The sequence below is a fragment of the Narcine bancroftii genome, chromosome 1 (assembly GCF_036971445.1).
Source record: "Narcine bancroftii isolate sNarBan1 chromosome 1, sNarBan1.hap1, whole genome shotgun sequence".
Classification (NCBI taxonomy): domain Eukaryota; kingdom Metazoa; phylum Chordata; class Chondrichthyes; order Torpediniformes; family Narcinidae; genus Narcine; species Narcine bancroftii.
Genome location: NC_091469.1, coordinates 393,895,526 through 393,916,889, shown reverse-complemented (window position 1 = coordinate 393,916,889; position 21,364 = coordinate 393,895,526). Strand labels below are relative to the sequence as shown.

General features: G+C 41.0%; 2 protein-coding genes across 4 annotated transcripts in view; one reads left to right on the top strand and one right to left on the bottom strand.

Moving 5' to 3' along the window:
• Window positions 1-7,878: 7,878 nt before the first annotated feature.
• Window positions 7,879-17,866, top strand: rpa3 (replication protein A3). Of its 2 annotated transcripts, none has more exons than XM_069913707.1 (4): window positions 7,879-8,051; window positions 8,850-8,924; window positions 11,957-12,065; window positions 17,672-17,866. In XM_069913707.1, exons 1-4 carry the CDS (start codon window positions 7,980-7,982, stop codon window positions 17,752-17,754), a joined length of 339 nt encoding a protein of 112 aa, XP_069769808.1. In that variant the 5' UTR covers window positions 7,879-7,979; the 3' UTR covers window positions 17,755-17,866. The 2 variants fall into 2 exon arrangements, with proteins under 2 accessions (XP_069769808.1, XP_069769807.1); XM_069913706.1 differs by having other exon boundaries at window positions 7,882-8,078.
• mios (missing oocyte, meiosis regulator, homolog (Drosophila)) overlaps window positions 17,671-21,364 on the bottom strand; it is a 33,512-nt gene continuing 29,818 nt past the window's right edge. For both annotated transcript variants that reach the window (XM_069913703.1, XM_069913704.1), the window contains exon 11: window positions 17,671-21,339. In XM_069913703.1, coding sequence (XP_069769804.1) covers window positions 21,249-21,339 — 91 coding nt within the window. In that variant the 3' untranslated portion in view covers window positions 17,671-21,248. The remainder of the gene's footprint in view (window positions 21,340-21,364) is intronic.

Genomic DNA, 21,364 nt, shown 5'->3' with positions numbered 1-21,364 from the left:
TGCAGTTGCCAGGCACATTCCAATGTGCAGCCAGTCTGGACGTCTCCAGTGCAGGATCCTGCTGTCACTGACCACTCAGGGCTGAGTCCCGTGGCAACAGCCTCGGAAGCATATTTGCAGGCGTATATTTAAAAAAGATAAGTAAAGGCTCCATTATCGTCGCGTAATACTACATTTAGAATGCAACAGACATGAATTTTTTTACTTTTTTGTCTACCTTAAGGCGGAAAGAGAGTCGCCACTTTATCCAACCCTCCTCCTCATAGAAACCAACAACACCTTGTGTTCCTTGGGAGCTCCAAGGACTGACCAGGCATGAGCCTGCTGAGCTTCCGAGAACAGACTATCTCAGGCGTATTCGGGCTATTAGGCTTCTGTTGATTTGTGAATGAATGAATGAATGAATATGGTTGAGTGAATGTACTGAATTGATTATGCAATGAATATAAAGAAAGACATTGTATTTGTTTTATATATAATGAAACAAGTACATGTTTGAGATAAAAAGGAAGTAAAGATCTTTTAAGCCCCATTTTGCATCCTCCAACCTTCCTCCTGAGGCAATCTCAAGGTGTTGAATGTGAACAGCTTTCATCCTGGTTTTGTGGCTTTTAATGAGGCAATTTGGGATCAGCATTCTCTGCCAGAACTGACCATCCGACTAATCAAACAGACCCTAAAACAATGGCAGGGACAGAAATTCTACTGCAAGAACTGTTGAAGATGGCACAGATTCAGCCAAAACAGTTCTCAGGTGGAGCATCACAGACATTAATAGTCCTCACTCAAAAAAGGACTGCCTTGAAATTCATTGTAATGACCACGTGAAAACAACATAACTGGTTTGATGATAATGAGCTTCAGCTGTTAATTAACTGCAAGTTCAAGGTGATAATGGAGTGGGAATTCCATTACAACTCAGAGGAAAATAAAAAGCTGTGCAGCCACTGAAAGTTGAGATCCAATGAAAATTCCATAATCAAAACAACAGTTATGAGCAGGTTTACCTGCCTCAATGCGAATCAGTTGGTGGCAATTATGTCTACTTGATGAAGTGCTTTAAGAAGTTGGGTACGGAACAAATCAATTCCTGTCTCAGGAAGGATCTAGACCCACTTGAATTTGCCTATCATCACAACAGGTCAATAGTAACTGCCATCTTGCTAGCCCTATGCTCTTCATTAGATCACCTGGACCACAAGAACACTTACATTAGCCTATTGTTTATTGACTATAACCCAGCATTTAACACCAGCAAAATTAATAATCACACTAAGGGATCAAGGATTCTATTCATCCCTTTGCAACTGGATCCTTGATTTCCTCATCAGCAGACACCAATCTGTGTAACATCACCTTCTCCACACTAACCATCAACAAGGGGTCACCTCAAGGCCATGTGCTTAGTCCCCTGCTTTATTCTCTGTAATCTCATGACTGCACATCCAAAATCTGTTTCAACATAATTGGCAAATTCACTACTGATGCTAATTTTTGGCTGAATAACAGGAGGTGACATCAGAATATGGGATAGAGATTGATAAACTGGTTGGGTGTGCTAGACAACAATCTTGCTCTCAATATTACCAAGGCTGAGGAGCTTATTGTGGACTTTAGGAAGGGGAGGCTGAAGGCTCTTCCAAGGTGTGGCCACAGATGGTGACATTATCGAGGTAGGGGAAGGTAGCCTTCAACCCATGATGGAATAGCAGTGAAGTGGTTAATTCCTTCAGGTTCCTTGCATTTCACATATCAGAGGACCTCTCCAGGAGCAATCACATTAGGACAAATGTGAAGAAAACACATCATGCCTCTAAGTCAAAGGAGATGTCCAAGTATGTTACATACTCTATCAAACATCTATAAGCGTTCTTTGGAAAGCACACTGACTGCCTGCATTACAAGGTGGTTTGGAAACTCGTCCCAGGAATGCAGAAGGCTGCAGAGATGGCAAACCCACCCAAGACCATTGCAACTTACAACTTCCTGTCCACTGAAGAGATTGAAATGAGACACTGCCTTAAGAAAGCGGACCATCACCCTGGTCTCAATCTTCTCTCGCTGCTGCCTTCAGGCAAAAGGTACAGAAACCTGAAGTCCAGCACTTCTAGGTTCAAAAAAAGTTTTATTTTCCCCCTAGCAGGCTCTTGAATCTTCCTATACAGTACTATCCTAACAACAAACTACTCCATGACTACCAAAAGATCTGTCTGTACTACTGAAATGTGACCTATTTCTTGATCTATCTGCAACTGTGAATATTTAGCTATCCTTACAATATTATAAGCAGACTTTATGTCTTGATAAATTGTAATGTTTTTAATACTATTGTAGTGGTGTATCAACCTGGCTTAGCAAGAAAGAATTTTGCTGCATCTCTACTTGTACTTAGGTGTAGATAATAAACTCTCATCTTATTGCAACATCTCAGTTGATGAGTGGAAAGAGCATAAGAGATCCAGCAACTTGTTGATAACTATAACATAAATGATGTAGATAAACATATAAATGCCTGCCCAGTTAACAACCTACAATGGAAACAGATTTATCAAGGAAGGTGCTCTCTGATGAATCCTTCAAGCATCACGATTCACAGTGTCTCCAAATACCCATTTTAACTCAACTGCATACAACTGTATACTTATATTAATACTTTATTCCTTCAATTTCATTTTTTTTCTGCATATCTCCTATTTGGCAACACAGAATGGTGCAGCATAATATGCGCCTGTAGCGTGAATAAAAGCTCTCACAACTGGAGGGAGAACAAACACTTTTATTTGTTTATAACTATGGGTAGGGTTTCACAGTAGTCTTCAGAAGGGTTCTGGGTTTAGGCGGGAAACCAGAGTTATATGTGAGCAGATGGGGGCGGAGCCAGTCATCAGCAAAACACACTACCAGTGAATCCCAGTTCACCGCATTCACCCCTTCCTGTAGAATTTAGGGTCTGTGAATGAAGGCAGAGAATGGGTTCAGAAAAAAAGTTGAAAAATATATAGTTTTTTCCAAATTTACAGATTTAAGTGGTCTGGGGGGGGGGGGGGTGGTTTGGAGATCCTGGTGGAGAGCCTTAGCGCTGGGGGACCTTGGACTCCTTGGGTCTCCTGGTCCCCTTGTGAGGGAGGAGAGGCGGGCTGGATCTCCAGCTCAATAGTGGAGGCGGATGCAATTTCCTCCTGAGGCCCTGACTGCAGGTAGCGAGAATGAGCTCCACGGCTCGTAGGGCACTTGAGGCAACGGACCCTCTTCCAGCAAGTGCCAGGTCCCTGATGGAGACGGAGTCCTCCCTGCCATTTGGGTACTCCACAAAGACATACGTGGGATTGGCGTGGAGTAGTTTCACCCTTTCCACCAGGGTGTCAGTCTTGCTTCTCTTCACATGCTTCCCGAGAAGGACTGGATCAGGAATGGTCAGCCAGGTTGAGAGTATAGTTCCCGATGCTGATCTTCTTTCAAAATTGAATAGGAGCTCATGAGGAGTAGCATTGGTTGCGGTAAATAGTAGTGACCAGATGGAATGGAGTGCCATAGGAAGGACTTCCTGGCAACGTGTCTGGAAGTCCTTTTGACTTCAGGGCAGTTTGACAGCCTTCTAGACTGTGGTGTTCTCCTTTTCAATCTGCTGATTCCCCCAGGGGTTGTAGCTAGTAGTCCTGCTGGATGTGATGCCCCTCGCCAGCAGGTACTGATGTAGCTCATCATTCATAAAGGATGAGCCCTGGTTGCTATTAATATAGCTGAGATACCGGAACAGGGTGAAAATTGAATCTAGGACCTTTACGACTGACGAAGTGGACATGTCTGGACATGAGATGGTGAACAGGAAGTGGGAGTTCTTATCAGTGATATAGAGGAAGAAAGTGTTCCCATTTGTGGAGGGGAGAAGTCCCTTAAAATCAACACTGAGCCATTTGAAGATCCTGGATGACTAATCAGGTGCGTCTTTGTGGGGCAGTAGAAGTGCGGCTTGCCCTCCATGCAGACCTAGCAAGACCTCATCATTTCCCTGATGTCTTCCATGGAGTAGGGCAGATTGCTCATCTTGACAAAATGAGCAATGCAGATAACTCCAGGATGGCAGAGCTCATGGTGCATAGACCGCAGTTAGCCAGCGTGTGCAGAGGCACAACTTCCTCTGGATAAGGCATCTGGAGGGTCATTAAGGGCTTCTGGCTGATAGGTAATGTCATAATTGTAGGTGGAGAGCTCGATCCTCCACCTTGAAATTTTGTCATTTTTGATTTTGCCCCTCTTGACATTATTAAACATGAATGTGACCAAGCACTGGTCAGTGAGGAGTGTAAATTTCCTACCAGCCTGGTAGTGTGTCCAGTGCCTCACGGCTTCTACAATGGCTTGAGCTTCTTTTTCCACAAATGGGTTTCAGGGCTCGTGGCCTTGCAGTGTCCGAAGGGAAAATAAAGCAACCAGCCTGCCCACCTGGTTGAGGGTAGCGGCCAGGGCTATGTCTGAAGCATTGTTTTCCACTTGGAAAGGTACATTCTCATCCACCACATGTATGACGGCTTTCACAATGTGATTCCAGAGGTAGTTAAAAGCCGTTTGGGCTTCAGCCAAAAAGAGGGGAAAATTAGTGGCTTTTAAGAGGAGAGCAAACCTTATCAGTGTATTGAGAGATCCACTAGGCAAAGTATGAGAAAAACTCCAGCATCTCCTCAAAGCCTTTATGGTCCTGGGAACGGGGAGTACTAACAGGGGGCGCATCCTATCAGGATTGGGACCAATAATGGCATTCTCCACCACATAGCCAAGAATAGCCAGACGTTTAATCCTGAACATGCACTTGTCAGAGTTATAAGCGAGGTTCAGGGCTTTCGCCGCTTGGAGAAAATGCTGGAGGTTGGCGTTATGGTCTTCCAAGGTGTGGCCACAGATGGTGACATTATCGAGGTAGGGGAAGGTAGCCTTCAACCCATACTCGTCCACTATTCTGCCACCTGCCTATGGAAGATAGAAACCCCGTTAGTGATACCAAAAGGGACCCTTCAGAATTGATAGAGATAGCCATTAGCCTCAAATTTCGTATATGGATGGTCCTCGGAACAGATTAGCAGATGGTGATAAGCAGTTTTCAAGCCAGTGGTCGAATAGACCCGATACTGCACAATATCATTCATCATGTCTGAAATTCGAGGGAGGGGGTCTGCATCCAGGAGTGTGTACCAATTAATAGTTTGGCTATAGTCAATTACTAGCCTGGACTTGCTTTCCCCTTTTACACTACCACTTGCACTCTCCACGGGTTGGTGCTAGGTTCGAAGAGATCTTCATGAGCAAACTTGAGTCTCAGACTTTATGAAATCTCGGTCTGCTGTGCTGTACCTCCTGCTCTCGGTAGTGATGGGTTTGCAGTCCAAGGACAGATTCGGGAAGAAAGGTGGGGGAGGGGTCAATATTCAATGTGGAGAGGTTGCATGTGGTTTCTGATTTTAGGTGCCCTCCATTCCGAACTGTTACGGTGGGGGGGGGGGGGGTCACACTTTTAAGGTGACACAGGAATTCCAGACCTAACAACACCGGAGCAGACATTTCATCAAGTATATTCAGGCGAAATTTCCAGCATTCCTCCCTTCAAATGACAGATGTACTATACAATGTTGTTGAACACACGTAGAATGCGAATAGGATGCAAGGAATATGCAATAATTGGAAGGATACATCTTTTGGTAATACTCTTGCACAGTCTTTGAGTCCATGAAGCTTTCAGTAGAACCTGTGTTGATAAGGCATTTAGTGGAATGTCCATTTACCTTCACAGTCACTATGGAGTTGCTGAGCTGGTGGTGGTGAAGGCTAATACAATAGGAACATTTAAAAGATTCTTAGATAGGAACCTGTCCTGATCTTGGACCATCGAGGCTAGGACCCCGGAGACTCGTACTCCTCACTCGAGTGGCCCTCACTGTCCTGGGTTGCCCTGCCTGGGTAAGATGGCGTTGATCTTGTGGCGTGGCAAGATGGCTGCCCTCCTTCCTCCTCTGATGATGATGGTGTCAAGTTTGAATTTGGGTCGCGGCAAGATGGCCATTGAGACTTTTCGTGCCATTTACTCACTGCCACTACCACCCTCTGTTGGTGTGTAGCACAGCAAGTGGGCTTGGATGAATTCGGTGCAGACGACTTGAGTCCGGAATGGATCTGAGAGCGCTGCAGGTTGCAAACTTCCTCGGAACACACTGAGTCTTTAGCTGGGCAATGAGATCGGGGATGCTGACTCTTGCTGCACTCCCTCGCACAGAAGTGCTCTCTAGCAAGGGAAGCGGCAGCTGTTAGGGCTGAAGTAGTGGGAGCAGCCAGTCCTTGGAAGGGGTCACCTCGGTCAGCGAGCTCACAGGCTTCGAGGTCATTGTTCTCGAGCTTGGCCTGTTCCAACAATTTAGCCAGTTCAACATGGCTAGCCGGGTCCTTCTGTCCCAACTCGAGCAGTCACTGCCTCATGTATCTCGAGCAGACCCCCGTGACTAGAGTGTCCCGGATCTATTCTTCCTCATGAACATAGCCTGTTGCCGCTTCATACCTGCACTTCTTAGCAAGCGTCCACAGATCCAGCAGGTAGTCATGGATGGTCTTTCCTGATCATTGGCGACGTAGAACAAGTCGGTGCCTTGCTAAGACTTTGTTTCGCAACTTCAGGTACCTAGCCTCAATGTCTCAATGGCAGCAGCATATGTAGTGCAGTCCCCGATGACTTCATACCCTTTCGTTCCAACCCTTGAAATGGGTGTGAACCTCCTGAGTTCATCAGTGTGGAAGACATCTCTGGTCACGTTCAGGTAGGTCTGGAAGCAGTCTAGCCAGTGTGTGAACTCCTTAGCCACGTCTGGTCTATCAGCAACATATCAGGCTTGAGTAGTGCTTCCATTGTTTAGGGAAGAAGCTCATAAAATTGTGGCATGAATAAAAGTTCTCACAACTGGAGAGAGAACAAACACTTTTTTTTAGCTTATAACTATAACAATAGTCTTCGAAGGGTTCTGGGTTGAGGCGGGAAACCCGGGTTATATGTGAGCAGATGGGGGTGGAGCTAGCCATCAGCACAACACACGACCAGTGAATCCCAGTTCAATGCAGGGCCCCTTGGCCCATATTGTAGTGTTGTCTTTTGTAAAGTTACTCCATATTAATCTAACCCTTCCCTCCCTCACAGTCCATAACCCTACATATTTATTACACTTATGTTCCTATCTAAGAATCTTTTAAATGTTCCTATTGTATTAGCCTTCACCACCATCCCAACAATGCATTCCCTAAACTTTCGTTTACAGATGCCCTTTGATAATGGTCGTTATTGCCCTGGGAAAAAGGACATTCTTCAACATTAAATGTGAATTGTTGTGAGGGGATGCTCCTTTTAGGAGCCATACCATTACTTTTGCTGCACGAAATATCGCAACCGATTGCATATATTTTTTAATGACTCAAATTAAGAATTTTAAGTTAATTCAAAAGTACAAATATTGACGTTTCCAGGTAAAATTTGAAAAAGTTATGATTCCAAAATTTGGATCAAGGACAACACTTTTCTCATCATTAAGCTGACCTTTTCCAAACTGCACTGCGAAGTGTGCAAAAGAGACTCAAAAGGATGGCGCCTGGATTGAAATATGAAAAATCTCAGGATGATCTGGGGTTGGGAGCTTTATTCATCAGGACTGTTACACTGACGTCAACAACTATTCTTCATCTCGAATGAAACCTGTGTATTTTGAGGCGATGTCCATTTTACCGTCAACTCATTTATTGAAGCTTCCCCATCCTCAACAGAAGGGAAAACGCGATGAAACATCGAGAAAACACTGCAGACGAATTTCATAATTGCTCATAACCCGGAACAATAGTGGTGGCGCTGGCCCGGGGGAAGTTATTCGGCGGAGCACGAAACCGGAGGGACATTGGTGAAAGTCAGGCGCCAAGAGGAAGTGCTTGGAGTAGTGGGTGGTCGATGAACGGAGGGGATGGTGGACATTCTGGAGGGTCCACGCCCGAGAATCAATGCAGGCCTGGTGCCGGAGTTCCAGGACAGAGCCGTATGTCTGGTTGGCCGTGTGCAGAAGGTGCGGGAGGAACTAGGGGAGAGGGGGCGGGGAGAGGGGCCGGGGAAGAGCGGCGGGAGAGCGAGGGGTGGGGCGGGGGGTGGGGATTCTCTTGCACCCTCTCTGTCCCCACTCTCCTCTCTGTCCCCACTCTCCTCTCTGTCCCCACTCTCCTCTCTGTCCCCACTCTCCTCTCTGTCCCCACTCTCCTCTCTGTCCCCACTCTCCTCTCTGTCCCCACTCTCCTCTCTGTCCCCACTCTCCTCTCTGTTGTTCTCCCCCCCCCCACCCCCACAAAAAAATTCTGGGGGTCTCCACACTGCCCTCAACCTCCACTTAAATTTAATGTATGATGTGATGTAGTTATTGTTTTCATATGTCAGTTTAAAGTTTTCAAACTGAATTTACTGAAATTGATTAAGTTAGTGGTGTGAAAGCTGTATTAATTGTGTGGACTTGTAAATCCCTCTCCAAATGTGCCATTTCAGTTTGCAGTCATGAAAAAAAATATAATACAATGACTTTATGAAACAAAGGAAATTGAAATTGTGTGATTTCAGGATTAGTAAGAAACTTCTCACCAGCATATAAAATGCACCTGTTTGAATGGTTGTAATATTCTTTAAATGCTCAGAAATGTTGCAATTTGCATCATTTCTCAATTGATGCACCATTGATATACCATTGACAATTGATACACATCAGACAATTCTTAGATATTGTTGGGATCTAGAAGGATTGATCTCTTGACTACTATCTGGTAATGTGAAATTTCTGTTTCTTGTCGAACAGGTTCACCCCACTGGGACCTCGTTTATTCTGTCAGATGGAGATGGGAAAAATGTAACAGTGGAAATTACTGATCCAGTAAGATTTTTAAAAATTATTATAAGGCCATTCATTGCTTAAAAATTAAACCAAGGTCCATACTGTGATTTTTTTTTTTGTTGTTTTGTTTTTGTTTTAACTGACTATAAGAGAGCAGATTACTTAATATTTCAAGGTTAAAAGTGGCGAGGGAGGGGAGGAGGAGATAGAATTCCCAATTGGAAAATGATTAGGCCAGAAATTGTTTTAATTGCTTAATTGAAGGAAACTATAATTGTTATACCCTACAAAAAAAAGAGTGGGGGTGGGGAGGAGAAAGAGAATCTGCAGAGTAGTTGGTGTAACCTCAGCAGTGAAAACTGTTTAGCTATAATAATCATGGATAGCATTCATAGAACAGTACAGGAACAGGCCCAATGCCTTTGTTTTTGCTGAACATGTGTCCAAATCAAATTAAAACATTTCTGCTTGGACTTGACATATCCCTCATTCCCTTCATATTTGGGGAGACTCTTAAATGTTGCTGTTGAATGAATCTCCTTCCACCACCATTCCCAAGCAGCCTGTTCCAAGCACCCACTACTCCTTGCATGTACATCCAAAGAAAAAATTGCCCCATCACATCTTCCATGATCTTGCACAACCTCATCTTAAATGCTTGACTTCAAGTGTGTGATGCTTTTACCCAATGACAGACCACCCTATCAATGCCTCTCATGATTTTGTGAGCTTTTATCAGGTCATACCTCAGACTCCTTTGCTGCTGAAAACCCCAATTTTGTCCAACCCCTCCCCATAACTCATACCTTCTAAACTGAGCAACATCCTGGTAAACCTCAGTGTTCTTTCCAAAGCCTCCACGCATCCCTATCATGGGACACCAGAATTGCACACTTTTCCGAGCTTGACTGAACCAAAATTTAGTATAGCTACAATATGGTATCTTGCTTTTGTCTTCAATGCTTTGCTCATTGAAGGCAAACATACCATATGCTTTCTTTTCTACCCTGTCTACTTGCATGGCCATTTTCAAAGAGCTATGGATTTGGATGTGCAGGAACAAACCGAATGTCTCTGCTTTGAAGGTGGCTGTACAGGTGGAGTAACCAATCAAAGGGATCAGGGTCTCATAAATAAAAGCAAAGAAGATGTGATGAAACCATTAATAATCACAGTTCAGTTGCAATTGAAGTAATGCATCTAATTCAAATCTTCAAACTTGAGGATGGATGTGAAGACTTTATTGAGGTTGTAGAAATATTTTTCTAAGTTACCCAAAACAATTCAATCATTTTAACAAAGCAAAAATAATAATTGAACCAAACCTGGATGTTAAATTGAGAAAGTTGCTTTGCTTCTGTAGCACTTTAATTCAAAGAATCTGTAGATGAGCACTTTAAGCCATCACAGATGTATGCGTATGCAATGTAAACAAATTGCAGCATACAATTTCTCTGTTTCCAATTTTTTTTTCCCATAAAGATGAGGTTTTTTTCTGCAAAATTCTGAAGAAATGTATTGAGGGGAAATTAACGAAAAGTTTTTTTTTGTCAGCATTCAATTATTATTTGCCCTTGAACCACATAGTCAATTATGCATCAATCTAATTGAGCCTGGAGTCGCATATAGATGAGGCAAGGATGATAGATTTCCCTCTCTGAAGGATATTAGGGTACAAGATGGCTTTTTACAACAATCAAGCAGTTTCATGATAACCAATACTCAGACAATTTTTTAAAAAAAATGAAAAATTCCCAGCTGGTATTTAGGCTCCTTTTATGGAATCAGTGGTGCAGAGATCTCTTGACTCCAAGATCATTAACAACCATCATGCCATTGTACTGTAGTTTATTAAACCATCAATAACAAGAGATTGAATAAATCTCAGCCTTTGATCTTTATCACAAGAGATGATAAACAACAAATGAGCATCCTTATCTTCCACCATAAATATATCAAAAGATATTGTAAAAAATTAAATTAAAATAGCTCTAGGTAAAATGGATGGCAAAATAATTTAACATTATTCTTACATCCACATCTGGAGACAGGTGATTCTCATTAGTTCACAAATTACTAATTAGCAAAATAATAAGCAGGAACAAGAAACTTAAGAAATCAAAAACCATCAAGGACAAAAATAGATTTAAAGCATCAACTTTGTTAAAATAGATGCATGAGTAGCATACTGAGCATATTTCCATGTCAGAGATCAGTCTACTGAATCAGAATTGTATCCTGGGACATTATGGGAAGCAAGAGAAGAAAGTGCAAAGGCCCTGGCAGAGATTTTTGTTTTCCTCAGCTGTGCATAAGGGACTGAAAGCCTGGAGGGTGACTAGTGTGCCTTTATTCAAGAAGGCTGCAAGGACAAGCTAATGGAATTAACAGGCTATTAAGCCTAAGCCCAAGGGAGGAGGATTCTGAGAGAGATTTGTGTGCTTTCAGAAAGCCAAGGAACTGATGAGGGATAGTCAGCATGGCTTTGTGCATGGGAAATTGTGTCTCACAGATTTAATGGAGTTCTTTGAAGAAGTGACCAGGAAAATTAACGTTAGCAAGAGTTTTGACTAGATCTGTATGTTTGACTGGTCCAGAAGATGAGATAACAAGGGATCCAGATGAGCTAACCAACTGGATTCAGAATATGCTTGTTGGTAAGGGGTAGAGGGTGGAATGGGCGGTTGTTTTTTTTCCAAATTGGAGGTTTGTGCCCATTAGTGTTGCAAGGATTAGTGATGTCCCATCTTGTTTATCACATAAATGTAGGTGACAATTATTTACAATTGACACCAAAATTGGTGGTGTGGTGACAGTGATGAAGGTTATTTAAGATTACAATAAGATCTAAATCAATTGGGAAACTGTCAAGTGTGCAGTGATGGATTTTGGGAAATTACAGTAAATCACGGCAGGGTAGGGATGGGATCCTGGAGAGTATTGTAGAACAGGATCTAGGGGTAAATTGCATGGTTCCCTGAAAGTGATAATACAGGTAAACAATTTAGGGATGAAAAAAAACTCTTTATAATGATTGTCACCAAATGTCTATTTTGCATGGTTTTATGTAGCTTGATGAAGAGCTAAGTGGAGTAATAGAAGTAGTCGGAAAGGTCACACAGAAAGCCACTATCAAAGCTGCATACTACACTACTTTCCGAGAAGATAAGAACAGTTTTGGTACGTTATGAATTTATTTTAATACTCCTTGCAAAGCTAATAATGAAACTATTTGTAATTTGATTTTTGTTTTTGCCTTGTAAATTTTTTCAAGTTCACCTATTCAAGCTGAGAAAATCAACGAGAGTTGTCAGTGAATCATGTTCTTCAGAGTAATCACCCTTCTCTTTATTACAATGCTTTTCTACCAGATGTACTTTTATTACAACAAAGCTTGGTTCCTATATCCCTTTTTGATATTTTTTTTAAAAAACGGCTTAATGTTTTCTGGTTCTGCTTCTTTACATGGTTTTTTTTATTTAGCATTTACCATTGTTTTATTTTCTGCTGTACTGATCCTTTCTGTGTTGGAGACTAATAAATGCATCCCTTTGCATCAGGGCAGGGTGTTTTTTTTTCTTAAGATGTTAACATCTTGCAGCAAATGTCAGAAGATCTCGTGATATCTGAGGACATGCATTGAAAAGTAGGTGGTAGGATCATTCAAGGACAAACAGGGAAGTTTATCCTTGGAACCAGAGAAAGAGGTGAAGTATTGAACGTGTATTTCACATCGATGTTCACAAAGGAGAAAGACATGGTGGAATGTAAAAGCAGGGAAAGGTATGTTGATATTCTAAGGCATGTTGATATCAAGGTTTAGGGCTCCCAAAGAACATTAAGATGGATAAGTCCAGAAGGCCTAATGGGTTCTATTTTGGTTATTGAGAGAGGCAAGAGAAGAGATTGCTACTGGATCTTGACAGATATTCATAACCACTAGCCATAGGTGGGCTTCGTGCGGATTAGAGAATAACCAAAGAAGGGCAATAGATGAAAACCAGGAAATTATCTGCTGAAGTACCTTACATTAGTGGTAGGGAAATATTAGAACATGAGCCAATACTGTGTGTACTGTTCTTGGGCCCTTGATGTTGCGCCGACTTGTATTTGGAGAAAATTCTGCTCTCGTCCAGAAAAGCAGACTTGTTAGGGATAATCAGCAAGGCTTTGTGCAGGGGAGGTAATGTCATAAAAATTTGATTTTTTTTTTAAGGACATGATAAAGAATATGAAGTGGATGTTGTACATGTGGACTTTGGTAAAGCTTTCAACAAGGTCCCTCGTGATAGGCTGATATGGAAGATTAAGTTGGATAGAATCCTTGGTAGATTGGTGTTGTAAGTTCACAGCTATCTGAAAGTGGCAACACAAATAGGCATCCTTAGCTTCATCGTTCAGGCAATTGAGTAAATAAAAGTTAATAACTCGTGTGGCAGTTATATTAAACTTTGGTTAGACCATATTTAGAGTATTGTGTGCAATTCTGGTTGGACGTGGCTGTTTTCTGTGGAGTGTAAGGGGGTGAGGGGATGAACTGATAGAAGCACGGAAAATTATGAGACATAGATAGATAGGATAGGTAATCAGTAGTTCTCCATGGTGGAAATATCAAGTACTTAAGACGTAACTTTGAGGTGGGGAAGGAGAGTTCAAAGGAAATATGGTAGGGTTTTTTTTTTATATATATATACACACAAGAGTTCTTGGTGCAAGAACAGTGTTGCCAGGACGTGATAGAAGCAGATAATGATAATGTGCAGTGGCAGCAGCACTGCTTCTGTTCTGGACCTGGAAAAAGGAGATGGGACAGTCCTTCCATGATTCTCTTGAGGGTCCAACTGACTAGTTTTCCTGCCTGATAGTTCCCAATGTGGGTTTAATTGCCTGCAGAAAATCGGGCCATTGGCATTTTTTTTACTGAAATCTTCAGAGATCCATGAGCCAAAATGGCGGCACCCACAGTCATCAGACAGATGGTTCAGGGTTGCATAGTGGGAATAAACTCACTCCCTGCCTTGAAGTAAGAGTTCTGCTGAGAACCATTCATGGTTCTGGAATTCGTAGATATGCGATGGCAAGCAGGCTTCACGAGAGGCCTCAGACGCTGATGACTTTCTAACATTTTGAAGATCCAGAACCAGGGGTTGAGGAGGTATGAGCTGGATGTAGGACTTTGAGCTCATGTTCACTGTTAAGCACCCTTCTCTGCAGCTATGGAGGCTGCAAAGGTACTTGAGGCGAGATCCACAGCCACTCGATATCTCTGAAGGGTGTCTCATTTGTTTGTAATAATCATGCTGGATTATATAGTAAGTTTTTATTTTCCTTTGCAGAACAAACAAGAAAGTTATCATTATATCATGTACAAATGGAATTAGACAGGCACGTGAACTGGCAGGGAATGGAAGGACATAGACCACATGCAGTAAATAGGATTAGTGTAAATTGGCATCATGGCCAGCACAGACATTCCTGTGCTGTATTATTCACTTCTATGTCTTTCCCTCATATGTGCAAGACCAACCTGAGTGATTAAGTCAATGTAGCACAATACTAGTTTAAAGGCCGCAACCACCAACTGTTCTTTAAGATTTTAAAGTTTAGGCATACAGAATCGTAACAGGCCTTTTCGGCACCACGAGCCAATGCCACCCAATTGGCCTGCGACATCCGGTACATTTTGAATGGTGGAAGGAAACCGCAGCACCCAGAGGAAACCTACACAAACATGGGAGAATGTACAAACTCCTTACAGACAGTGGGATTTGAACTCTGGTCCCAGTTGCTGGTGGTGTAACAACATTGTGCTAACCAAGCCACCTGCAGTTGACACATAGCCCATTATATGCCCAAGAAACAGAATCTCATCTTCCATCTAGACATAGTGCAACTCTCAGATCTCAGTATTGAACTTTGGATAACAAGCCTTTCCTACTTGTTTCAGACTGGCCAGTTCTAACATAAGAACATTAACTGTGTTTTTCAGTTTAATTTTATTAAAACAATTCTTAAGTCTCAATGATGGCAGTAGAGCGGGACTAAACTTGAGATGACCACCTCACTGAATATCAACTCTGTGGGTCTAACATGAGCTTCCTGTAGCCAATCCATTTTAACTCCATCCCCACCCAACCATTCCTACTCGGCCTTAACAATTCTCATGGTGAGACCAAATGTAAACTTGAACCACACATCACATTTCTCCTGGACAGTATGAACAGTGAATTTTCTAATTTTGGGTAACCCCACCTGATTCACTCTTTCCATCTTTACCTATTTCTGTACTTTTTTTTTTAACCCCTCTAAATGTTCTTACCTTTCCAATGGTTCTCCCTTAGCCTCTCTCCACATCTCATATCTTGTGTCCTACCACTTCTAGACCTTCTACCAGCTTCTATCCCCATTTTATATATGTAACTACCTTTTTATCTTGGTCTTGATAGTTCCAACTTGAAACGTTGACTATTTCTACTCATGAATGTGGTCTGATCATGAGTTCCTCTCGTGTTTGCTTAAGATTCTCGCATCCACAGCTTTTGTGTTTCTACTGTAAATTAGAAGTTGACTGCTACAGACTTGGATGCTGTTATACAGCACAGAAATGGCTCTTTCAGCCTACCATACCCATGCTGACCAGTAAGTGACCATCTATATCAATCTTATTTATCAGTATTTGGTCGATAGCCTTCTATGCTGGAAATTCAAATAGTCATCTAGATGCCATAAATTGCATTCTTGAATCCAAACACCCTCTGGGTGAAAAAAACTTTTGGACACTGAAATCTTCATGATTGTATTGGAGATCCGTATCTGGGAGCCAATGGATCAAACAGGAAACTGGCTGCCAGCAAAATCCAGATGCACTGTGGTTCAGAAAGAACTGATTCTTGCTTCTCTTTATTGTTAGGGGTGCCAAGCAGTGTGAGTGGTATTTCTTTATGTGCCATATAACAGGCAAAAGTTGATATTTAGTGTATTACAATGAAAGGAAAGTAATCTTCAGTCTTTTGCTCTGCATCCTAAACCTTTGCATTCCAGCTTTAAACACCTCTACTATAGGGAAATCTTTTCCATTGACTAGCCTAGCTCTATTCCTTACAATTTTGTGTACCTTCATCAGGTTTCCAAGAGAAAACAACAGCATAGAAACAGGCCCTTTTGCCTATTCAGTCAAATTGGTGTTATGATGTAAAAATCTGCTAATTTTGATCTTGTGACTTTATTTGAATGTCTAAGCTTCATGTACAGATTTTCATTGTAAACTTTTTGGAAAATTCTTTTGATGATTAAGATGAAAGTGTAAATAGATTTAAAATTTGTTTTACATTTAGAAAGCTTTCAGTCTCTAATATAAAGCCATATATAGATTGGCTGGCAGATGAAACTTAACTCTATGGCAGAGTTGGTGGTTAACACAATGAAATTACAGTGCCAGTGACACAGGTTCGAATCTGGTGCTGTTTGTAAGGAGTTTGTACATTCTGCATGGGTTTTCCCTGGGTGCTCTAGTTTCCTCCCTCATTCCAGAGATGTGCAGGGTTAGTAGTTGTCGTGTTGGGAAGAGTATCAGGTTTGGTGGGTTCAGAGAAACTAGTCTGAAAACAAGTGTTATACATAGGGGAGAAAAGGGGAGAATGTTAAATGGAACTCGATCACAATTTCAATTATGCGACAATAGACATTCACCTCTGACTTTGGTTTGACTCTGACAGTGGTAAACCTACACTCTACCTGCTCTCACACTACAGGGATTTTTACACACACTGGTTCCCTGTCCAACGGACAGTACTATCGCAGTACTAACAGCTCAGCTTCAGTATAGTGCACAACACCTCCAGCAATGTCCACAGTAGTGACCTGGCATGGATCCATGACCAGGGCTTGGACAATGAGGCAGAGAGTAAGAATGTGCTGTGCATTGATGTTATATACAGTGCTAATCTGTGCTTCTAGCCATTAATTACCCTAGGTGATTTAAATTAGCCAATGGCAAGGTGTGCACTAATTAGTGGCCAGAGTTCAACCTTGACTGACAGGTGATGTGACTTTCGAATAAGTTTCAGACAGGAAGGACACATGACCACCAGCAATATACATTCCAGACAAGGACACCATATTTCCTCCACACACATTAGGTTAATTTTACATGGGTGTATTTGGGTAGTGGGTGCTCATACGCCAGAAGGAGCTGTTAAAACGCTGTATCTCTAAAATTTCTTTTATTAATGATGCAGATCTTCATAATGATTTAATGGCAGTGCTTGATTGTGTTCTCCTTTGTAAAATACTTGGATCTCCTGAATTTTTCAATTGAAACATCATAAAATGCATAGGAGTTGGAAGTTCAGCATGGGATATTAAACTTCTATCCACTCCACCAAAATTATTAATGTTGGAGCTTTTGCACACCTTGTGTAATGGAATAGCTTTCAAAAATATTAATTGATTGCAAAGTATTTTGGCAGTCCTTGAAAATATACTTTTACATGCAAATCACCAATTGAACATGGTGGATATTAGCACTTCAACATTGTTAATAAATTAAAGCATGTGGTACAAACCATTGGTGGAGGAACTCACCAGATTAGACAGAATCCATGAATATAAATGATCAGTCAACATTTTGGTTGTGAACCCTTTAATAAAACCATAGATACTGTCTGAGCAGAGTTCTACCAGCAATTCTTTGGTCAAGACCCAGCCTCTGCAACTTTTGGTACTTTGGCTTTCATCATGCTATTTTAGTTATGTGGAATTGACCAAACTTCTATTTTTTTTTTCAGATCTTGGTCTTTACAATGAAGCGGTGTGCCTTTTGCATGAATTTTCACAGTATTATCCATTTGGTGTTACAGGCAACAGCTAATTCTTCAGTGTTTTAGAGGTTATTATTGGAATTCAATGAGAAGATTTCAAAGTTAAGATCAAAAGTGTAATGTACACATTTTTTTAATTAAAATGTTTCATAGCTTGTTTAACTGAATTTTTTTAAAAACTTGAAATGTTGATGCTGTATACTTGTATTTTATCATCACCACAGTGAGATTTTTCACCTGCTTTACTCTTCAAGTTTTAAATGTTGGCATTTCATATTTTTATTGGTAGTAATAAATAGCAAGGCATATGTTTTTCTGAAAAACCTGAGCTCATCAACTACATTAATTTAGCTAATTTGGCTATCAACTTAGCTGCAAAATTACACGACCTGAGGTTTCACAATAATCTTTGCCAAAGTGGTTACTTCCTTTATTCACTCTCCTTCTCCCCCAGGAAACAGATGCCTACCTCTTTGACAGCAGTCATATGCATAATGGAAAACACTTTTGATACAAATGTTTACATTTTATTTACAAATTAAAATAGAACACCTTTAGCTTCAGGTGTAAAAACATAGAAGCACGACCATAAATGGTATATGCATTTTTTTTTTAAACTGCAACACGAGTATTACATTTTCTACAATTCCCTTTAAATTACAATTAATTTGCATAACAGTATGTTTTACTACCAAAAAAGGCCACGTTAGATTTCACATGCTAGTTTCTGGTTTCACTTCGTGAGCAGTTACCTGCCATAAATTTCAGCATATAAGTTAACCCACCCACCCCAACTTTCCTTATCAGTCTCATTGTAAGGATTTTATGGGATATCTGGCGTACAAGTCGGCCCCCATTTTCAGGCTGCCTGAGGTGCCCCATTGACTGGCATACATGTCTAACCCATAGATCGCGCAGATTTATCTGCTGGCTGAGGGTGATTGCTATCATGGAGGCTCCATTGACACGATGCAGCACATGATGAAAATATGAAGCAAGCTTTTAGTCAAAAGTGATAAAAATGACCAAGAAAACCATCCACTGCGCGGCTGTAAGAAAATGTGATGTTCACGAGAAGTTGGTAAGAGATTAAAGGAAGAAAGAAGAGAATTTAAGAAAAATAACAAAAAGCAATGTCCTTTGAGAAATGGAATCACTCATTGGCCAGAAGCAAGATTGCTACATAGTCACCTGTAATAAAATATTTGCAATGCAATGGGCCAAGTTACACCCAGACCTCAGTGATGATTTTGAGGCTACAGAAGGTTGGTGCAATCATTTCATGAACAGGTAAAACCTGGTATTATGCTGAAAAACAAAAATTACACAGAAACAATCAAAAGATCTTGATCATAAAGTTTAAGTTTTTACCAGTTTATGATAAGGAACTGGCAGAAACACCAGTTTGCATTGGCAAATATTGGAAACATGGATGAAACCCCCATGAATTTCTATTGGGCAATAGAATAGTGGAATGGAAAAGTGTTAAAACTGCAAACCAGAAGTACAGGTCACAAAAGGACCAGATTTACCATGGTGTTATCGTGCATGGCTGACAGGACAAAGTTATGAATCGCAAAAAGTTAGGTTGCAGGTGCAGCAGGTTATTAAGAAGGCAAATGGAATGTTGGCCTTCATCGCTAGAGGAATTGAATTCGGGAGGAGGGAGGTAATGTTGCAACTGTATAAGGTACGGGTGAGACTGCACCTGGAGTACTGTGTCCAGTTCTGGTCTCCATATTTGAGGAAGGATATACTGGCTTTGGAGACGGTCCAGAGGAGGTTTACTAGGTTGATCCCTGGGATGAAGGGGTTGACTTATGATGAAAGATTAAATCGTTTAGGATTGTATTCGCTCGAGTTCAGAAGAATGAAAGGAGATCTTATAGAAACATAGGATTATGAAGGGTGTGGATAGGAAGGTTTTTTGAGCTGGCCGGGGAAACTAAAACGAGAGGACACAGTCTCAAGATTCGGGGGAGTAGATTTAGGACAGAGATGAGGAAAAATAGTTTTTCCTAGAGAATAGTGAATGTTTGGAATTCTAACCAGGGAAGTGGTTGAGGCTGCCTCATTAAACATTTTTAAAATTCAGTTAGATAAATTTTTACATGATAGAGGAATTAGGGGATATGGGGCGGAGTAGGCTCAATGGGCCATTTTTGGCCTACTCCTGTTCCTACTTCCGATGTTCCTAGGACCCATGGTAATCTTCAAACGCAAAATTAAATTCCATATATGTATGTTTATGGCATGGAAACAGGCCATCTTGGCCCTACAAGTCCACACCAGTTCCCTGCAGGTATATTTTACATTTTCTTGAAAAAGGATGGATGGATGAAAATGGTGTAAAACTATGGATAGACAATGTGCAGTTTACACAAAGAATGAAGTTTGCTGTTGTAGGATGTTTCATAGCCACTTAACTGAGAACACAAAGTAGATTAGCACTGCATAATACTTACGTGGTGGTAATCCCAGGTGGTTTGACGTCTATATTGCAACCTCTTGAGGTCTGTGCAAGGAATGGAATACGTGGATGTTGAGTGCAAAAAAGCCACTTAGAAAAGGCAGGGCAATGCATGCTGCATCACTTGATATGCTGTGTAACCATGCTCAAGATATGGGTCAAAGTTAGAGACTGATAAAATAGTTTAAAAAGTATGGTATCTCTTGTGCAATTGAATGCACGGAAGATGATTTATTGTGGGACACTGATGATGAAGCTGAAACCACCTTGTCAGATACCAGACGAGAGTGATTTTGAAGGGTTCTAAATGTGTTGTTTTCAGACAAAGATAGCAATTTTGAAGGGATAATTGTTTTCAATAAAAATCTCAATGAAAATCTGTCGCAGTCAGGTTTTTCAAGGGTTAACATACAACAGATCAGCATGGATTGGATTTTGAGCTGAATTTAAGGTCTCAAAAGAATAGCCAGTGCATACATTTACCCCCTATTTTTTGAGATTTATTTGGGGTTTCAGGACTCAACTTATACGCCAATATATACGGTAAATAGTTATTGCTTCAGCAATGGACACTGTTCCTTATTAATTTTCATGGAATCTTTAAAAATCATGCAGTTTACTTAATTTTAATAAATGGTAATGGATAATGCTATATTTACAATCTTAGAAAGGGAAAAGTTAATAACTAATAAAACACTTGCAAGGTATTCTGTCTATTGGAATTCAAGGTTATTGTGAAATTCTCAAAATGCAAGGAAATCAAATGAAATAACCAATTTTTATATTTTGCTTAATTTCCATGTTATTTAGATTTTGTTACTTGTACAATAATTTTAACTTCCTAAAATATTACATATATCCACTCATTTTTAGAACAAGATCACTGTATTCAACTGGCTTATATCCACATTCATTTCTGGTGTCAAGTTCATGGACTGTTCAGGTTCAAAGCCATCCCAAGATATTTTGTGCACCATCATTCAGATACCAGAACAGCCAAGTTAATGGAGCAATTTATTTTTCCCATCATTTTGAACAATGGCTGCTTACTAACAGCCTGTGTTTCTTTCTGCTTTAGAATGTTTCTGCCGGGACTAAATTTCCTGTTGTATCCAATTGCATGCACTTACAATTACATGCAGACACTGGACATTCATGGTGATCCCTGTAGAGAAAATGAAATGGGTATT

Coding starts and splice junctions, on each gene's coding strand:
- rpa3 (XM_069913706.1), top strand. CDS start 7,980: ATGGTGGACATTCTGGAGGGTCCACGCCCGAGAATCAATGCAGGCCTG. Junction 8,079..8,849: donor TGGTTGGCCGTGTGCAGAAG/GTGCGGGAGGAA, acceptor CTTGTCGAACAG/GTTCACCCCACTGGGACCTC. Junction 8,925..11,956: donor CAGTGGAAATTACTGATCCA/GTAAGATTTTTA, acceptor GGTTTTATGTAG/CTTGATGAAGAGCTAAGTGG.